The 20,729-nt window shown below is 38.5% G+C and overlaps 2 protein-coding genes across 4 annotated transcripts; both read right to left on the bottom strand.

Moving 5' to 3' along the window:
* Positions 1–418: 418 nt before the first annotated feature.
* tmem176l.3a (transmembrane protein 176l.3a) lies at positions 419–5,867 on the bottom strand. The gene is made up of 11 exons (XM_056244612.1): positions 5,720–5,867; positions 5,149–5,348; positions 4,901–4,993; positions 3,372–3,491; positions 1,916–2,011; positions 1,771–1,812; positions 1,588–1,668; positions 1,256–1,312; positions 987–1,178; positions 752–871; positions 419–650 (listed from the first exon to the last, which is right to left on the bottom strand). Exons 2-11 carry the CDS (start codon positions 5,320–5,322, stop codon positions 588–590), a joined length of 1,038 nt encoding a protein of 345 aa, XP_056100587.1. The 5' UTR covers positions 5,323–5,348; positions 5,720–5,867; the 3' UTR covers positions 419–587.
* Positions 5,868–7,857: 1,990 nt separating this feature from the next.
* On the bottom strand, positions 7,858–12,015 carry tmem176l.4 (transmembrane protein 176l.4). 3 transcript variants are annotated; one of them, XM_056244613.1, is made up of 7 exons: positions 11,915–12,015; positions 11,324–11,538; positions 10,487–10,603; positions 10,322–10,378; positions 9,979–10,221; positions 8,187–8,306; positions 7,858–8,082 (listed from the first exon to the last, which is right to left on the bottom strand). In XM_056244613.1, exons 2-7 carry the CDS (start codon positions 11,495–11,497, stop codon positions 8,017–8,019), a joined length of 777 nt encoding a protein of 258 aa, XP_056100588.1. In that variant the 5' UTR covers positions 11,498–11,538; positions 11,915–12,015; the 3' UTR covers positions 7,858–8,016. The 3 variants fall into 3 exon arrangements, with proteins under 3 accessions (XP_056100588.1, XP_056100589.1, XP_056100590.1); XM_056244614.1 differs by having other exon boundaries at positions 11,324–11,527; positions 11,915–11,994; XM_056244615.1 differs by having other exon boundaries at positions 11,324–11,518; positions 11,915–11,994.
* Positions 12,016–20,729: the final 8,714 nt, after the last annotated feature.

Raw genomic sequence — 20,729 nt, 5'->3', positions numbered from 1 at the left:
TACAAACCAATAACCCGGCAACACGTGTAAACCACGTTTACAAGACTATTAATAAATCAGTTTATTTCCAGGTATTAAAAAGTAATCATTGCATAAATTGTAAAATTGTCTGTGTCATCAGTGTCATTTATTTTAAAGAGCATAAGCACACTTTAAATGCACACTATTACACAAAAAAAGAAGTTTGCAAAGTTTTAAATGATAAAACAATATACTGATTAAAAAAAGTGTTTGGATACTTTCTGGTCACTTGATGAATTACACATGTGGCAACTCTGCTTGGACAATTTTAAATGTTGTACAAAGAGCAGGAAGGTTTGATCTAAAAAAAAAAAAGATATAAAAAAGGATGTGTGTTCTACAAAAGAAAAAAATATAATTGATGCCAAAGTCATTATGTTCAAAAATATCATTTATTTTAAAAAGCAGCCCTTTTCTTTCAAAAGGAACCAAATATATTTGTGAAAATACTAAAATATGTAACTTCACGTCTATGGTGCAGATAGTGCAACATGAATCATTTCACTTTCAATTACAAAAACAAAGAAAATGTGTTCAAATAAAAATATGTGTTTGTCTTTATCTTGTCATGCAGGAGTGACAGTGGCGTCTTCCAGGAGCGGCTTGTGAAGTTCTGGATCCTCCACCGACTGCAAAACCACAAACACACATGAACACACAGATCAGCTCTCAGAATCCGTCATGATCACACTGGATTTGACTGATAGTGTTGATGATGATGATACAGTACCTTTGCATCTTCATCCTTCTTGCACAAAGTTTTCCCAGTTAAAACACAGAAACTGATGGTCACAAAGAGCTGAAGGACCGACAACACTATCATCATGATATCTAGTCCTCCGACGATTATCTAGAGGTGGACATCAGTGTATTATTAAAACAAATTATAAAATAAAATACACACAAATATTTTTCACAACAATTTTTTACACAATCTGAAAAAGATAAATAAATCAAATCATTACCTGATTGAGATCCCTGTAGTACAAACAGGTCTCAAAGTTACTCTCTCCTTGGGGACGCTGATAAGATGAATAATAATAAGGACCATCAGCACAGCTTAAACTGTTTTCCATTGCCAGGTCCATTGAATACAGCACAACAGCAGTGATAGCCAGTGCAGCACTGAAGATGTTCAGAATCACTAGAAATACAAGCTGTAAAACACAAACGATAGAAATTACTGATGCTCGGTAAAAAAACAAAAACAAAAAAAACTCTGATTCACACTTACCAGCCTAGGACTAGGAAACTTGACTGCAAGAACACACATGATTCCAACAACAAGGAACTAAAAGGCAAAGCAAACAAATAAAACATTGGTCAATCCAAACATGCTTGATTTGAAATTGAATAATAAAGAAAGGGAATGATCAAAATGTGAATTACAACTTCATTCTAGTAAATATCATATAAAAATAAATAAAAAAATAAATAAATAAAAGTAGGGCATTCTGAAAGCCACATGGCCTTAACTAAGATCAATGTCATATGTAATTTACTTGCTCAATCATTGTACTACATGAACTCATTTAGAAATATAAAAATAAGAGAAATAAGTCTCACCACACCACCGATCCAAAAAGAAGAAACAAAGCCAAAACAACCCATTATGATATTCATGACACCGATTATTATCTGTGGAATCTATGGAATAAGAGAACAATGTTTGTACCAGTTTTACACACCTAGTATGAACCGTTTTGTAAATCTGATAATATCAAAAAAATATCTAAGTATCTAACTCACTCCAAGCGCTGTGTGGGTGTCTGCCAGCTTCTCTGTAATATCCTGAAATACAGAATTAATTTCTCTATAGCATAAAGTACAAAGAATCTGACACAGTATGGGCCATTTGCTCTTTGGGTTTAAGGTAATGGTGTCAGCCGCTCACCTGAGACACTGTAAGAGTCATGTTACAGCTGTGAACAAATGGAAATGGATATTGGCATATTCCACTTCTGGATTCTGAAGTTTTGTTCTCCACCAACTGTAAAAGCATAAACAAACATGAACACACAAGCAGCTCTTTGAAACGGTCATGATCACAGTGGAGAAATGATAGCTATAATGATATAACGATACAGCATCCACACCAACAGACTATAACACTCTGTTTATTATAAGCGTGTGCTGTGGTATGTTTTCTGCTGCTTTAAATTCTCAAGCTCTTTAAAGTGGACCTATTGTGCTTTTTTAAATTTTCATCTTTCTGTAGTGTGTAATGTTGCTGTTTGAGCATGAAAAAGCTCTGCAAAGTTAAGTTACAAAGCACAAAGTCCCTCTAAGTGGAGTCATAATCTACATCAGTGTCACTGTTAGTGAACTCCCTGAAACGCCTCGATTGTAGTCTTGAGTTTTTTCCCCGGGAATGTACACGTCACAATATTCTTCATTTAAATAATTCCCACCTAAGGCATACGCAAAAAAGGGACGAGGTCTGGTTGAGTTGCGTTAGTATAGTGTTGTCGCCATGTCCAAGGCTGGATTTAAGTCTACGTTTTAAAGCCCCTCACTAACTTCCCTCTGTCTCATTCACTCAGATGTATGTCATTGCTTACGTTGCATGAGTGCTCATTACTAGTGGAACCCTTGTAATGGGTTTAAATGGAACGCCCTTGATAACTTGAATTAAGTGCGAGCACTGCGAGTTGCTGTTGTGATGTCACAATCCTGTTGCATTGTGGTCTATGGATCTACATGAAGTGTACATGAGTAAACTAGCTCCCTCGGTCAAAAATGAAGGGAACTTCCCTTGGCCACTTGGTAAAGTTGAATGCAATTCAAAGTGTGTCTAAAAGTGCAGTTAAAGGCAAGAGCCGCTGTTTTTATCCACCCCAGATCTAATGCAGTTATGGCATCACATTTCCGAAACATGCTCAAAGCGGTTGACCAATCACAACACACTGGTCCAGCCGACCAATCAGAGCACATTGCGCTTTTCGGAAGGAGGGGCTTCATAGAGACAGGAACTAAACAGAGCGTTACTGACAGACTGTGAAGAGAGGACCAGCAATAATAACAAATATGTGAAAATAATGTGTGTGTTTTTTTTATATTTAAGCAAAACCTATTCTAGTAGATTTCAAAAATCAATTGTAATAATATGGCCTCTTTAAAGTCGGGTGTAATCCGATTGGCAGTCAATGTTTTTATAATTCATCAGCTGGGGAAAAAATAGTTCTGAAAGTGATTCCAACAATATTGTTCCTCTTTGTTGCTATTATTACAGCTGCGACTTTAGACTTTCCCATTCTCATAGATTTAGAATGATCAATACCTTTTATAGTTATCGTCATAGTTATTGTGCTCGGTGTGAACAGGCTTTAATTGTGGTGATGATACTGTACCTTTGCACTCCCACCCCTCTTGAACAAAGATTTTAAAGTCAAAACCAAGAAACTGACAGCCACGCAGAGCTGAAGAACCGCCAACACCATCACTGTCATATTTAGTCCTCTGAAGGAATCCTAGAGAAAAAGATCAGTGTGTAAAGTCATTAAAAGAAAACCAATTAAAATACAGTATGAACAACACTAGCTCTAATCAAGGCAAAATGTGAATTTAAACAATAACATAGTCATTACAAACACCTGTGACTATTTCTTTCAGTGTGGAATACAAAGAATTTTGAAAAATTAAACATTTTTACAAATAAGGAAAGTAAAGGAGATGGGTGCTGTCAAAATCCGAAATTTAGAAAGAAAAAAAAAAGTATCATAAATCCTACTAACAGACAAAAAATTAGGTTGTTATTCAGTAATGAATAATGACATTACGACTAGTGATTCAACAGATCACAAAACTCACGGTTCGGATCATATTGCGGTTTTTGAGTTACGGATTATTTTTCAGATCAGCAAATAAACTAATTGTAAGCCTTGATAAATACAATATACCAAAGTTACAAATAAAGTAAGGTAGCTCGCATATCACGTCCAGATCGCACGCACACAGAAACATTCAGAAACTTACTGTCAACACTGTATTGTAATTTATCAATAAAATAGCTTAGAAACTGAAAAGTTCTAGCACCAATTTCTTAGTAACTAAAACCCACAGCTTCACTATTAGTACTGAGACGCTGCCAGGTAGAATTAATTCACACTCAATCGCTCTCTCACTAATACATTCATATAAATGTAATCTTTACTGTGCTACTTTATCTGTAGCCTATATGATTTAGAAAGAGCAGAAATCTGTGAGAAATATAACAACCCAAAGACAAAAGAACTTGTGTCTGAGCAATAGCCTTGTGTCTGCGCTGAATCATATGCCATAACTCTGTACAACACAACCCGCCTTAGAGTCTCAGCTCAAAGTTCAGGTTTATTTGTTCATTAATGACGTCATCAGCGACTAGTCGACGACGACTCAACTTTAATCACATATATGTCGACTTAAAAATATCTGAAGTTGTTCAACCCCTAGTTTGCGGCTGTGTGCAGAGAAAACAGAGCGTGCACACTGAATTGAGTTATTTTTCATTCTTTCTTGCGCTGGAATCGTTTACATGTGTAAATTGGCGAAACAAAACACGTGCAAATTATAAATATTCACTTTATGATGGTTAAACTTTGCAATTAATCAGTGAATCAAACACAAGCCACAATTTAAATTGTATATTCTATCCCCTAACCCTAAACCTACACATCACAAAATACATAAAAATACATAATTTAGTATGATTTATAAGCTGTTTTCCTCATAGGGACCAAAATATGTCTCCACAAGGACAAGGATTTCGGATATTCCCATCTTTGTGGGGACATTTTGTTCCCATAATGTAGGAAATACCTGAACCACACACACACACACACACACACATCCATTCATTAATTTTACAGCATGAACTGATTCAGAAACATAAAAATCTTACCATCCTGGTGGACCACGCAGAAGTCATAAAAAAGAAGATGAAGCCAAAACATCCCAACACAAAATTCATGACTGCAACTACTGTCTGTACAATCTATGAAACAAGAGAACAATATTTGTGCTAGTTGATGGACCTCCAGCTTTTAATCTTGATATGCCAAACCAAGAGTACATACAGGAACATTCTTAAGCATCTTAAATCTTTTTTTATGAAATCAAGATTTCAGTCAGTGCAAGTTTCTCACTCACCCCAAAAGTTCTCTGGGTGTCTGTCAGCTTTTCTTTCATATCCTCAGATACAAAACACACTGGACTGCAGAACAGAGAAACCAGAATCTGACACAGTCCGGGACATTTGCTCTTTGGGTTTGAGGTGATAGTGATGACCGTCATTCCCTCAACCTGAGACACTTTCAGAGACATGATGCAGACTAAAGCGATTCTTCCACCTGCCCACAACAAGGTAAAGACAAGAGAAACAAGTAGGCTCATGCACCAGAAATTCACAACCACCCAAAATTTAAAATTTCTTATGATAGTTATGTGAATTCATAACATTTAATTTCACCTTCTCAACTGCAATATTCATAATTATTCAAAAGCATTGGTGAATGTCGGTTTCTCGTCGACTGCATCAACGTGTTTTTGTTGTTGTTTTTTCAACAAGGAAGTGAACATTCACCTGCGAATGTTTGCTATAAAAGCAAGTTCAGATTCAAGTCACTATTAACTTTTCTACATTTTACATTGTACTTTTTTAAGAAGCCTAGCACGTGCATTTCACAGATTTTAAGAAACACACACACACAAAAAAACTCACCTTATGAATAACTTTTGTAACTTCCAGTCCAGGCTGAGAGTTGACTTTCCTGATCTGATAAAGGTTGGGTTGTTTGTCCCCGTCAGTGTTTCTCATAAGTTTCCCATTTCCTTGTTCCACTTGAAATTTAAATAACAGTCATGACGCCAAGTAATAAGAATGTTGACATTAACGAACAGGCACACACATTATACACATCGCCCTTTAATGTAGATGAAATTTATAATTCAGAGGCTCCAATGCAATGCATAGTCTACGCATTTCAGAAATCACATGATCTTTCTGTTCAATCACTTGCGCGTTTCTCTCTCTCTGTGGTTGTCGGAACTTCCATCACATTTGCACAGTGTGGTTGGTTAAATTGAGAAAAGTCTAGGCTACTTGCACTTTTTTTATTATTTGCAAAAAGTTTTTTAAGAAACATATTATAATTGATCTACTTTGTGGGTCATTTTTGGACTGTTGATTGGAGCCCCAAGGGGATATTATGATGGGTGAAAAAATATGAGATGGGGGCGGGGGGTTGGGGGGATGATTGAAAAATGACGATTCAATGCTAAGTTTATCGGGGGAATGTAATAGTTTTATGAGAGAAAGCACTCAAATATATATTCAAATATATATTCCTCCCATCTGCCAGAAAACTATTTTAGCTAATTGTATACATTTGATCACCAAAATCAACATTTCTTCTTGTGAACAAAATTTCTTCATGAATTAAATCCTGAATGTACGCTTGTTTCAAGTACTTGTTATTTAATTCCATTCCAAATACTTGTTTATCAATCATTTTTTTCTTTAATACAGATGTGTTTTTGTATTATTATTTTTTTTTTAAATAAAAATTACATTGCTTAACCCATAAAGATCGCACTGTCAGAGAGTTTGGGAATATTCACACATAACGTATACACATAAAACATGATATCAGAGTTTTAAAATTAAACATTTTAAAAGAGAACAATACATTACGGTTGTTTAAACCAATCAGCATTAAGCTGTGTCGTCAGCAAGTCGTTTCCCATCTTGTTTTTGATCAGCGCATTAGGTGGAGAGCAACTCTGCAGCAGCATAGCCCAGCACCCTCGTGAAGTGATTGGTTACAAGGTAGTTTGTGACGTAAGAAACACTGACGATTTCAAACCGCGTTTTTTAGACTTAGTCTTATTTTCAAGGACAACATCCTCAGCAATGGTGTTGACATATTAATTTGCACGCGGTTTGTCTTAAAGCATATTGAACACCAGATAGACATATAAACAACATTAAACTTGACTTTCACCACAGATGGCGCTGTTGTCGATGCTCCATGGCTTTGAATAGTTTATTGTGTCCTCAGAGCTTCATGAGACATAATTTCCCCATCTAAACGCTGTTCTGGATTTATTTATTTAACAGGGTTTAAACCACACAACCAAAACATTTTTCTCCCGCAAGTTTTACATAAAAAAAAAAAAAGTGCATCTACTCAATGTTTTTCTTTTCCATACAAATAAATGGGTATACTATTTTAACTATAATTAAGGTAATCCGTTAATTTTAGGTAATCATGTTAATATTATAAACAAAATATGAATAAAAATCTGGTTTATGTTCAGGTCAAGATAAGTTAGAAGAATGTTTTTATCCATACAATGTTAGTGGAGTCCAAAACAACATTCTATATAGGGTTGACTTTCATTGTATGGGCAAAAAATTATATATTTTTAAAAAAAGTTTTGAATACATGAGGGTGGGTAAATAATGACAGACTTTTTTGGGTGAACTATCCTTTTAATTCTGCGCTCAATGGTTGTCCTTGTTTGCTTTGGTTTAATTAAAGGAGGTACTACAGACTTTAGATATCCTTGAAAGGGACTTTGGTGGTACTTGGCCTGACAATTTACAAACTACTGCTTTAGATAAGCATCTGTGAAATAAATACATAACGTTTTTTAAATTGTTCTACAAAGTGAAAGATATAGGGAAGTTGTAATAAATACACAAAAAGGGTTGATGCCAAAGTGTTCCAATCATTTATTTAAAAAAAAAAAAAAGAAAAGAACAGCCCCAAAGATCACAACAAAATTGAAAATGGCAATAAAAGGTTACACCCAATCTATATAGAGAGATCAACTTTTTAAAGGGGAAAAGATAAGTCTAATTAAACATGTCATTTAATGAGTACAGTGTTGCAGATAGTACAGAATCTGTTTTTAAATCATTTCACTACAAAATTGAGACATCTAATGCCATTCCATTACAAAAAAAATAAAATAATAATAACTGTTTATTACATGTGTGTTATTCTTGTCTCTTTAACATGCAGGAGTGACAGTGGCGTCTTCCAGGAGCGGCTTGTGAAGTTCTGGATCCTCCACCGACTGCAAAACCACAAACACACATGAACACACAGAGCAACTCTCAGAATCCGTCATGATCACAGTGGATTTGACTGATAGTGTTGTTGATGATGATGATACAGTACCTTTGAATCTTCATCCTTATTGCGCAAAGCTTTCCCAGTCAAAACACAGAAACTGATGTTCACACAGAGCTGAAGGACCGACAACACTATCATCATTATATCCAGTCCTCTGAAGGCCATCTAGAGGTGGGTAAATATAAAGATTTTAGATACAGAAACCGGTGCACTCATATAAAGTCAATTGCCAACTGTCCAAAATGACACACTATACACTATGCACTTATACACTATGTACATGCACTATGTACTCAGCCGTGAAATGTATGAATTTAAGGTTATTTTGTCAACTAGCATTGGATCAGAGTCTGATAGCCCCTCCCCCTCCGCTACGTAATTAAAGGCAACATTCCACACTTTGTTTTTTCAGTTAATTAGGTGCATCATCAGGGAATTTAAAGTGCACTTTTGGAATTTTCAGAGAACACACTTGCACTATTTATACTACAAAACGGCATACTAAATAATATTGCACAAGTACGCGAATTGGGACGCACCTAGTGTTCTGAAACGCGCGCTTAGGACTGCAAGTGTGCATTGGCTGGTCTAGCCTGAAAAAAATACTATTTTCTTTTACACTATTTGAGCACAATAAACAACATTTGTGGGACAGTTAATGTCGGATTTTGTTGCTAATTTGAAATATGTTTTTTTTTTATGTGAGTGTTGCGAGTAGTTTTTAGAGATTTCAATAGATTTATGTAAATAAGACTTGGTCTTGGATTCCCGAAATAGAAAGTAAAAACTTTTTTCCATGGGGAAATTGATTTTCAATGGTAACTTATTTACTTTTAAAGTTACTGGTGTAACTTACACCCACTGTGAGCTACAAGGTTGTTAATCGATGGTATTTGCTTCTGTTGGAGCGGTCAACCCACATTGTTGCATCTTATTTTGAAAGTAATCGTTTTTAACAGATGAATCCGTGGTGAAAAACTACATTACCTTTGATGACCAATCAGAGAGTTCAAACAGACAAAACGCTCCAAAACAGGTCTTTAGCTCCGCCCACTCCCATGAAACACTGCGAATGACTAAACCGAGTCGGTCTCCCTATGCTCTAAAAATACTTACCGTAAATATTTGTATATCTGCATATTTTGCAATAAACTTAAAAAAATATTATTTTTATTTATATAATCTTAAATGAGTAGGTTTATATTTTCTCCATCGTTTTTAATTTGATTATACTGTTGACAATGCTTCTAAGAATTGTAATTCTTTCCCTCATTAAAGACGTTAAGAACACAGTCTTGTACCTTTGCTTTTCAAATACTTTTTTGCTTCAAATCAAAGTTTGTATTATGTTATGATTCACCTCGTAGCTGTTTGACTTGGTTCATGGCTTTATTGCTCTTTAACAAAGACTTTTTAAAAATCAATGGGAGAAATTAATGGAAAAAATACTTCTGGAACCATTGGCGCTGAAAAAGTGGACAGGCTTTGTTGCTGCACTCTATAGTTGCCCGGAGACATTGCAAAAAATGGCCGCTGAGTAAACAAATTTTCCTTGAAAGGGACTTTGGACTTTTTAGTGTCAACTTATTAAAAGGAAAATCATCCATAAAGCCTGTAAGAAATTTAAATCCCTATTCAGGAGACCTGGAATATAGTGCATCATATATGAACCACTATTATGGTGCTTTTTGTCATTTTGGAGCTTGGCATTACATGGAAAGAAGTGACCTAGAAATTCCTTTTTGCGTTTTAAAAGAACTAATCCTTAAACTGAGTATGTTTGGAAGAAGATTTGATGAACAGTAGCTTGCCTTACCACCATCTAAAGAATCATTACCTCAATGAGATTCTTGTAGTACAGACAGGCCTCCGTTCTACTTCTCTCTTCAGGGGTAGGCGTTCGGTAACGATCATAACTATCATAGCCTGAATAGCCTGAATAAGGATTGTAGCGTTCGGATTCGGAACAAGAATCATAGTAGTATACAGCATGATCAGTCGCAAGGTCCACTGAATACAGCACAACACCTGTGATAGCCAGTGCAGCACAGACTACATTCAGAATCATTCCGATGACCAGCTGTAAAACACAAACAATATATATATACAGTATATATATATATATATATATATATATATTTAAACTTGCAAAACTGAAACTTCCTTTGATAGAAACTTACCAGACAAGAAGTGGGAAATTTAGCTGCAAGAATACACACGATTCCAGCTACAAAGAACTAATAGACAAAAGCAAACAAACAAAAACAACTGTGCATTTTTTTTTCTTTTAAAAATGTGCTTTAGATTTTGGATAAATCAAAAGAATGATACAAAATGAGTCTTACCATACTGCCGAGCCAAAAGGGTCCCATGGCCATCATATACATGTTCCAGTATAAGCCAAGGCATACAAATATGATCCCCACCACAATATTAAGGACACCAACTATCATCTGCACAATCTATGGAAAAAGAGAACACTATTTTTATGCCACCAGCTATCAAGAATCTTAAAATAAGAATATTAGGTATATTCTTATTTTGCACAATGACATTGTAAGCCAACTAATCAAATTTTTGCTTTCACTGTGGACAGGCGAATTACTTCACGACTTGTTGTATTTTGTTGTATATTGTTTGAATAAATTTAATTAGATTGCATAAATATATTTGCAGCTAAAATGTAACTTTTCTAAAAGTTGCAGCTTGGTACTAATAATGTTGACTAATCCAAAAACGGCAAGTTATATTTTCGTTTGATTAGGTGTTTTTAAAATGTTTCTAATACATTGTACTGATAAAACCAACTGTAACCAAATTTGAAATGTCGCAAAACATTTTTAAGAATCTTAAATCTTACGTATCTTTTCTACCCGGTCTCAGAGACAAGGTTTAAACTAATCCCAGACTACCATGCATGTTTGGGTTGTTTTAACTGAAAGAAAATTGCACTGACTTAAAATATATTAGTGCCATTGTTTCACTAGAAATTTGTAAGGCATGTTTATAAAAGCTACTTAAATGCCCTAGTTGAACTAAGGCTTAATCCTGGCTTAATCTAAGCCCATGTCTGTGAAACTGAGCCATAGTGTTTAAATTAAATCTATCCAAAGTAGCCTAAAATGACAAGGCCTGAAAATCAAAAAAAGGGGTTTTGCAATTACTGTAAGTGTCTGACTCACCCCGAGAGCTGTGTGGATGTTCGTCAGCTTTCCTTTCATATTCTGAGACACAGAACACACTGGACTGCAGCACAGAAGTCTCAGAATCTGACACAGTACGGGCCATTTGCTCTTTGGGTTTGAGGAGACGGTGATGACTGTCAAACCCTCTCCCTGAGACACTGTCAGAGACATGCTTTCCACAGGTAACAATGGCTGATCCTCCTGTTTGTTTACTGCATAAAACAATAAGGACAACAAATGATTACTGGTCATCATTTTTGTACGTACATTCATTGTATCAGGTGTGGAGGATACAAACTCAAACATTTAACACTTTAAAAACACTTTTAATTATAAAGATGATAGTATGTAAATACAAAAGATGACTATGTATAATTATCGAAACAAATTTAGACCTGAATCAAGTTAGGAGGATGAAACAGGGCAAAAATCAAACTACTTATGTTTTCTATGAGGAAGTTGTGGTGCTGCAGGCTGTTTAACCATTCACAGTTTGTTCATTAATATTACAATTATTGTCTTTTTGTTTTTAAACTCATTATATTATTGTTCATTATCTTAAGAAACATAGTGTTTACTCAAACTCACCTTGCTTTAATGGCACGTCTATGCGAGTCTCAGTCCAGAATAAAGATGGCACGACTCTCTGTTGGGGTTTTTTAAGGCGGAGTTTTGTTTTTTCCCGTAAGTGACTTCCTCTGAGCTCTGGGCTTCTAGTCTTCCTCTGACTTCCTCATAGCGTTCAAACCAAACACGTATAACAGGAATGTTGTTCTTGTTCATGATGACTTGAATTACTGCTACTGTTTAAGGTTAAAAGCCCGATGTGACACATATCTGTCACCACAACATTTTCAAAACCTGTTTTATATCAATTTGTACAAGACATGTTTTAAAATCAGGTCAAGTGTAATCTAGGATATGTTATTAAAACATTAGAATTGTTGCATGGGTTGAAACATACCTTTAATAACAAAAACAAGTGTTTTTAAAAATTGCTGACACTGCAACATGTGCACACCAGACAGACCACCATTTTGGAAATGTTACCATGGCAACAAAAATGCACACATTGTCACATGACTGAACCTGGGTGTTCCTGGGTTGAAAGTGAGGTATAATGCTTTAAAAAAAAACTTTTCAGATGATCACCAGTGTTTGTGACACCCACGTCACAGCGGGTTCTTAATGGGAGATGTAAGCAATGTTATTATTGCTAATAGTAACCAATCTTACCATCACTTCACAATGTTGAATCATATAAAAGAAAGATTTCGTGGTTTTAGGGTGAATTTGAAATGCACTGTAAATAATTGATTATTGTATACATTCAAACAGCGCCATCTATCTGCTGTGTATTGCTATTACGGTAGTATTGCGAGACTGGGGTTTCCCAACACATGTGACGTTTCCAAGTGGTCCAAATAGCTTAAATTTACAAATTAGTACTACATGATCTATTAACGGGTTAAGATGCTTTTTTCATGTAGGGCTATTTGGAGTCGAATACATCCTGTTTTAAATTTAGGCTATTATTGCTTTATTCACATAAGGATTTAGAGTGAATTATTTGTTGTGTAAGGTTCATTAATATATGCGTACCAAGTATTCCATATCGTCCATCTTTCGTTCATGTTTTAATATATAAAGTGATGGAAACTCAATCTTAAGTTTATCAAGTGACGAGAATACTTTTTGTGCGCAAAAAACCCCTAAAATAACGACTTTATTTCAACTATTCATTTCCTTCTCTGTGGGCCTCCATAGACAGTGTAAGAAGTGGACAAAGCCATCTCATTGGAACTTAGTTGAGACAGTTGAAGCCCATTTTTACCGATTTTTGAGCACTTCCGTTCCTGACGCGCAGACTCAAACCGACTCAAACTAAGGTTGATGACGTGAGCAACCTGTCTGACAGACGTTAATCTTTTAGTAGCTGTGCGTGAAAATTGCCAACGTTAATCTTGCAGAGACGGGGAACTTGAGCAAAGAGTTCTTTGGCGTGAGTGAGCAGGAGTAAGTATTCGGTTGCTTTTATGGACTCATTATCTATGGGCTTCTCCCTTGACGGGGCGTCCCCCCGATTGCCTGCGAGCTTCTCCTCCTGTCTGTACGGTAATTTCTGTACAGCGCGACAGAGAGTCGAGTGGTTATGACGCAATCCTTAGCCTATTTTTACAAAATCTGTTTCTGCGGGGCCATAATGTAACATAGAAGGTAATGGAGCCCTTTATACATTGTCGTGTTTCTTTAGAAATAAATAATGGACAAATGGAGTCTTTAAATCCCTCAGATGTAAAGTTATTTGCTGTCAAAGTGACGCCAAAATGAATGGAAATGCTAACGCAAGTGAAGTTCTGCTACAACATGGCAGCACCCGGCCGGCTTCAACTTTCGGTCGATGGATTACCCCCTTGTGGGCCTCGAGTCAGTTCACTAGTGTAATAGCGTAAGCTTCTGTTGTTGTACGTCACACGCATCACGCACATGACCAGCGTCGGCCAATAGTGAGCCTACGTGTGACGTAGCTCTACGGAATCACACTACGTTAACTGACTAGAGGCCCAAAGAGAAGGAAATGAATAGTTGAAATAAAGTCGTTATTTTTGTTTGTTTTTGAGCATTAAAGTACCATTAATGGGAAAAGTGTACACCTTTTCCCCCATTTCAAACTGACTATATATTGTTTCTTTATTTGTCATAATTACATATCTTTCATTTTGTAACTACTTTGCAACCATGCAAAATTGTGAAAAGTGCTATAGAAATCCATTTGAATTGAATCGAATAGCCTTCCTGATATTCAAAGTGTGGGCATGGAAAGGTAAAGGTCATAATTATAAAACTTACTTCATGATTATTTTTTTGCAATTCAAAGCACATTTCCTGTAAACTTGTATATAGCTAGGCTATACTTTTTTTTTATACTTAACAAGTAGAACTCAAATACAGTTCATTGTATTGTACATTTAATCATAACTGTAGCTTATTTACAAAATGATTACTTGTAATCCACAGCCTACAAACGGAGCATGTTGATAACAGTCTGGAGCGCAAGCTTTCTAGCACATTAAATATGACTTATGCATGGGAGCAATCTCACAAGTGAGCTGTTTACAAAAGAGAGGGAGGATTTGTATTGTTCTTCAAAATTGTACTTGTGCTTATCCTGGATCCCCCAACATATAGAGCTAAAAAAAAAATTAAAGTGCTGTATTTCTTTTTTTTTTTTTTTTGACTACTAAAGTACAAAAAAGCACTGAAGGCGAGTAAATTAACAGCAAATTTTCATTTTTGGGGGGTGAACTAACACTTTAAGACAATAGAAATGCATGGCTTGTCGTATTTGTTTCTAGTATGTGCCATGTGTTCTTCTGTCTATTGTCTTCAAGGGATAGTATCACACCAAACATGGCAAAAAGAAGAGCACATGGCCAGCGGACACAATTACAAGCCATGTGCTCAAACAAAATATGACACAAACATGCAGTGAATGAGAACTCACCTCACCTAAATTACACAGAACACAACAACACAACTATGCCTGGCTAATTAAAACATAAACCAGGCACTCTACAAAAACACACAAGACAAGAGCGCATGATGAGTGAATGAACACTCAATCCATGTACTCACAACAAGAGAAAAACATGGAGCAAGCATGACTGTTCTAAAACTGAACCAAAACCAAACTAGACAAAAGTGTCGGGATGCGAACACCATGCTCCGCATATTCAACATGTCAAGCAGACGGAAGAGCATATGACTCAAGCGAACTCGAAACCACATGACCACACAAAGACGAGACGATTGGAGTGTATAAGGGCTCTCACCAAACTAAGAATAAACCAGACCAAAGTGGCCAAAGCATGATTTACAAAAAAAAGCAATTGATGCCAAAATCATTATGCTTTAGTCAATTATTTTTAAAAAGCAGCCCTTTTTGTCTAAAAGTAACAAAACATTTGTGTAAATATTATGTTAAAAAAATATGTTGCGTTATGTCTATGATGTTGCAGATAAATCACTTCACTTTTCATTACAAAAAAAAGAAAATCTGGTAAAATAACAATAGGCTTAGGGGTTAAGTTGCAGCACCGTCAGTGGCGTCTTCCAAGTTCTGGATCCTCCACCGACTGCAAAACCACAAACAAACATGAACACACAGAGAAGGGGCCCGTTTCAATAAGGAGGTTCAACCAACTCTCAGTTAAAAATTGAACTCTGAGTTGACTTACCCTGGCATGGGAAACTCTGAGTTACAGAACCGGTTACAGAACAGCTGAAATGAGTAGCCTAAGTTCAATCAACTCTAAGTTGACTGACTTACGCGCGTGCACCACAACTATAAAAAGCAATTATCAATGGAGCGCAGATATTATGAGTCACCATGTAAACAGTAAAAAGAGGTCTGCATATTTCTCACCAGCAGTACGCAAAAAAAATAAAAAAATTAAGCAACGTGACGGCAGCAGCGGCGATCGAGAGAGTTAGTTTGGGAGAAAATAGTTGCTCGAGTCTTGTAAGTTTACATTTTAATTACTGTTATACAGTGTTGGGTGTAATTACCAAGTAATCTAAATACTGTAATTTAGTTGAAGGGATTACTCTTAATTCTTCTGTAATATAAAGTAAAATGTGATGTCATTGCATTAAATACTGCATAGATAGACTATAGAACAATTCTGTTTAAAACAATAGTGGATTTAACATAACACTTTTAAAATGTATATTTTTAATGTAGCCTACTAACCTTCACTCTCTACACACTTTGGTCAATTCAAGAATAATTCATGCAATTGTATATTGTTAATTTGAAAGCATTAAAAGTGCCGTTTATTGTCTCTTTTTGTATTGTTCAAGTGGTTTAGTAATAAGTAGACCAATACTTTCTAGAGATAGTAATTATTACATTAATCTAATTACACTGTTGAAGATGTCATTTGTAGTTAGTAATAAATAACTATTTTAGAGTAACTTATCCAACTGTTATAATATCAGAGGTGAAACTGGAAGAACAGTATGTTATTCCTCCATCTCCAGAGAAGGAGATGGAGATGCAGAGGAGATGGAGATGCAGAGGAGATGGAGATGCAGAGGAGATGGAGATGAGATGGAGATGCAGAGGAGATGGAGATGCAGAGGAGATGCAGAGGAGATGGAGATGCAGAGGAGATGCAGAGGAGATGGAGATGCAGAGGAGATGCAGAGGAGATGGAGATGCAGAGGAGATGGAGATGAGATGGAGATGCAGAGGAGATGGAGATGAGATGGAGATGGAGAGGAGATGGAGATGAGATGGAGATGGAGAGGAGATGGAGATGCAGAGGAGATGAAGATGGAGATGGAGAGGAGATGGAGATGCAGAGGAGATGGAGAGGAGATGGAGATGCAGAGGAGATGGAGAGGAGATGGAGATGCAGAGGAGATGGAGAGGAGATGGAGATGCAGAGGAGATGGAGATGCAGAGGAGATGGAGAGGAGATGGAGATGCAGAGGAGAAAGAGATGCAGAGAAGGAGATGCAGAGGAGATGGAGATGCAGAGGAGATGGAGAGGAGATGGAGATGCAGAGGAGATGGAGAGGAGATGGAGAGGAGATGGAGATGCAGAGGAGATGGAGATGAGATGGAGATGCAGAGGAGATGGAGATGAGATGGAGATGGAGAGGAGATGGAGATGAGATGGAGATGGAGAGGAGATGGAGATGCAGAGGAGATGAAGATGGAGATGGAGATGGAGAGGAGATGGAGATGCAGAGGAGATGGAGAGGAGATGGAGATGCAGAGGAGATGGAGAGGAGATGGAGATGCAGAGGAGATGGAGAGGAGATGGAGATGCAGAGGAGATGGAGATGCAGAGGAGATGGAGAGGAGATGGAGATGCAGAGGAGAAAGAGATGCAGAGAAGGAGATGCAGAGGAGATGGAGATGCAGAGGAGATGGAGAGGAGATGGAGATGCAGAGGAGATGGAGAGGAGATGGAGAGGAGATGGAGATGCAGAGGAGATGGAGAGGAGAAGGAGATGCAGAGGAGATGGAGAGGAGATGGAGATGCAGAGGAGATGGAGAGGAGATGGAGATGCAGAGGAGATGGAGATGCAGAGGAGATGGAGAGGAGATGGAGATGCAGAGGAGATGGAGAGGAGATGGAGAGGAGATGGAGATGCAGAGGAGATGGAGAGGAGAAGGAGATGCAGAGGAGATGGAGAGGAGATGGAGATGCAGAGGAGATGGAGAGGAGATGGAGATGCAGAGGAGATGGAGAGGAGATGGAGATGCAGAGGAGATGGAGAGGAGATGGAGATGCAGAGGAGATGGAGAGGAGATGGAGATGCAGAGGAGATGGAGAGGAGATGGAGAGGAGATGCAGAGGAGATGGAGATGCAGAGGAGATGGCGAGGAGATGGAGATGCAGAGGAGAAAGAGATGCAGAGACGGAGATGCAGTGGAGATGGAGATGCAGAGGAGATGGAGAAGAGATGGAGATGCAGAGGAGAAAGAGATGCAGAGAAGGAGATGCAGAGGAAATGGAGAGGAGATGGAGATGCAGAGGAGATGGAGATGAGATGGAGATGCAGAGAAGATGGAGATGCAGAGGAGATGGAGATGCAGAGGAGATGAATATGGAGATGCAGAGGAGATGGAGATGCAGAGGAGATGGAGATGCAGAGGAGATGAATATGGAGATGCAGAGGAGATGGAGATGCAGAGGAGATGAATATGGAGATGCAGAGGAGATGGAGATGCAGAGGAGATGAAGATGGAGATGCAGAGGAGATGAAGATGGAGATGCAGAGGAGATGAAGATGGAGATGCAGATGAGATGGAGATGCAGAGGAGATGGAGATGCAGAGGAGATGAAGATGGAGATGCAGAGGAGATGGAGATGCAGAGGAGATGGAGATGCAGAGGAGATGAAGATGGAGAGAAGGAGATGCAGAGGAGATGCAGAGGAGATGAAGATGCAGAGGAGATGGAGATGAGATGGAGATGCAGAGGATATGGAGATGAGATGGAGATGCAGAGGAGATGGAGAGGAGATGGAGATGCAGAGGAGTTGGAGATGCAGAGGAGAAAGAGATGAGATGGAGATGCAGAGGAGATGGAGATGCAGAGGAGATGAAGATGGAGATGCAGAGGAGATGGAGATGCAGAGGAGATGGAGAGGAGATGGAGATGCAGAGGAGATGGAGATGGAGATGCAGAGAATGAGATGCAGAGGAGATGGAGAGGAGATGGAGATGCAGAGGAGATGGAGATGCCGAGGAGATGAAGATGGAGATGCAGAGGAGATAGAGATGGAGATGCAGAGGAGATGAAGATGGAGATGCAGAGGAGATGAAGATGGAGATGCAGAGGAGATGGAGATGGAGATGCAGAGGAGATGAAGATGGAGATGCAGAGGAGATGGAGATGCAGAGGAGATGAATATGGAGATGCAGAGGAGATGGAGATGCAGAGGAGATGGAGATGGAGATGCAGAGGAGATGAAAATGGAGATGCAGAGGAGATGGAGATGGATATGCAGAGGAGATGGAGATGAAGATGCAGAGGAGATGGAGATGGAGATACAGAGGAGATGGAGATGAAGATGCAGAGGAGATGGAGATGAAGATGGAGATGCAGAGGAGATGGAGATGGCCCTGAGCCTGAATGCTGGAAGGCCAATGGCTGAGGGAATTCCTGGAGGGACTTCATCAGAGCCAGTCACTCCCGAAGATTCAAGTGCCTTCATAAAATGTATAAGAGGTCTACATATGTGTTATTTTTATATAGGCTGTTTTTGATATTTCCATATATTTTACTTTGTGTTGGGTTTTTTGTTGCTCCCAACCGATTCTGATGGTAATATCTGTCTTTTGGAGCCTCCTGTCCCAACAGAACCCCAGACAGTTGTAAGTAGCCTACTCAATTCACCAAAAAATATGACAAATAGTATTATAAAATGTGCTCAATCAAATGCTCGTCTTCACAGGACGATGGGGATGAAGAAACAGTTTCTGCTGCCACAGAGAGGCCTTCTAGGAAATGTTAATATTGTCTACACATCAAACAATCTACACATTCAAATTTCTTCACATTATTTATGTAGAGTAGCCTATAGAATCTAAGTTTATTTCTAACTATAAACGGATATTCTTATCTCTCCCCCTGTCCCCAGAGTGTGGAAGAACAGCAGGAGAAGGTCCATCAACTTCTGGTGCACAGATAAACACAGTTCAGTGATTTTCAGTGAATGCCACAGTTTAATTCTGTAGAATGTGTTTAGAACTACATGATGTAACTCGAATCTACTGTATTTTCAGTTGACAGTTAAGAAGTTATATCTTTTTTTTTTAATTGGGGGGAAAAAACAGCAATGAATAATACCGAAAGAATGAATGAGGTATTTAAACACCGCTTCAAGGGGGAGGAGACCGAAATATACTCTAGGTTTACTGAAGAAAACCTGCTCCCGACCAGGTTAGGTTCACAGAGTAAGTTACTATGGTAACTGACTCTGAGTATAAGTTACCTCTCTTTCAGAAACGGGCTTGACTTACCCTGCTTTCTCGGGTTTGACATACCTCCCATTCTGAAACAGAAAACGTCTCTGGTTACTCACGTAACCATAGTTCCCTGAGAGGAGGGAACGAGACATTACGTATGGGGAAATCCATTTTCCTCGAATCATGAAGTCTGATAGAATAACTCTTTTGCTTGCAAATAGCCAATGGCAGTCCCGCCATCACCTGATTGGCTGACACTGCTCAATATAGGTGAGAGCGGGCGCCAAAAACCTCAGAATCTTAGCTGAACGAGAGTAAGGAACTGTGAGCCCTTCCCACACAGCAGGTTACGTAGTGTCTCGTTCCCTCCTCTCAGGGAACTATGGTTACGTGAGTAACCAGAGACGTTCCCTTATCGAGTCGGTCTCTCGACATTACGTATGGGGAGCAATAAAACCCCCGCCGCGTGGGAAAAACCCCGCCCAGCTAGAACGAGCTGAAGATAGCACAAGCGCTAATCCCTATACAGCTCAGGAACCTTGCAGGGATCGCAAGCGTAAACCTCCCTGGCGATTTATGTACGCCACCACTGCCGTGTTGTCCGTTCTGATGAGAACATGACGGTCTTTCACAAATGGGAGGAACCCACGCAGCGCTAGATGAACCGCTTCCATCTCCAAGCAGTTTTTTATGCCAGCGCGTCCGATCTCCTGTCCACGTACCGAATGCCGGTCTGCCATCGCAGAGGGCTCCCCAGCCTGACAGCGACGCATCCGTAGTGACCACTACGCGTCTGACCACTCTGCCCAAAGCAGCTCCCTGCTCGAACATGGTCGTGCCGAACCACGGTGCTAGAGTCTCCAGACATGAACGCGTTATAACAAGGCGTTCCGTTCCCGCTCTCCATGCCCGC

The sequence above is a fragment of the Rhinichthys klamathensis genome, unplaced genomic scaffold (assembly GCF_029890125.1).
Source record: "Rhinichthys klamathensis goyatoka isolate OS25496 unplaced genomic scaffold, OSU_Roscu_1.1 h1tg001020l_1, whole genome shotgun sequence".
Classification (NCBI taxonomy): Eukaryota; Metazoa; Chordata; class Actinopteri; order Cypriniformes; family Leuciscidae; genus Rhinichthys; species Rhinichthys klamathensis.
Note: the sequence above shows the minus strand (reverse complement) of the source record. Positions and strands in the feature narration are given on the sequence as shown.

What these genes read in the sequence shown, in the direction of transcription:
- tmem176l.3a (XM_056244612.1), bottom strand. Translation starts at nt 5,322, where the DNA reads ATGTCTCTGAAAGTGTCTCAGGTTGAGGGAATGACGGTCATCACTATC. An exon ending in ACTACAGGGATCTCAATCAG is followed by an intron (nt 872 to 986) that starts GTAATGATTTGA and finishes GTCCACCTCTAG; the next exon opens with ATAATCGTCGGAGGACTAGA. An exon ending in AGAAGGATGAAGATGCAAAG is followed by an intron (nt 651 to 751) that starts GTACTGTATCAT and finishes GTGGTTTTGCAG; the next exon opens with TCGGTGGAGGATCCAGAACT.
- tmem176l.4 (XM_056244613.1), bottom strand. Translation starts at nt 11,497, where the DNA reads ATGTCTCTGACAGTGTCTCAGGGAGAGGGTTTGACAGTCATCACCGTC. An exon ending in ACATCCACACAGCTCTCGGG is followed by an intron (nt 10,604 to 11,323) that starts GTGAGTCAGACA and finishes CTTTTTCCATAG; the next exon opens with ATTGTGCAGATGATAGTTGG. An exon ending in ACTACAAGAATCTCATTGAG is followed by an intron (nt 8,307 to 9,978) that starts GTAATGATTCTT and finishes ACCCACCTCTAG; the next exon opens with ATGGCCTTCAGAGGACTGGA.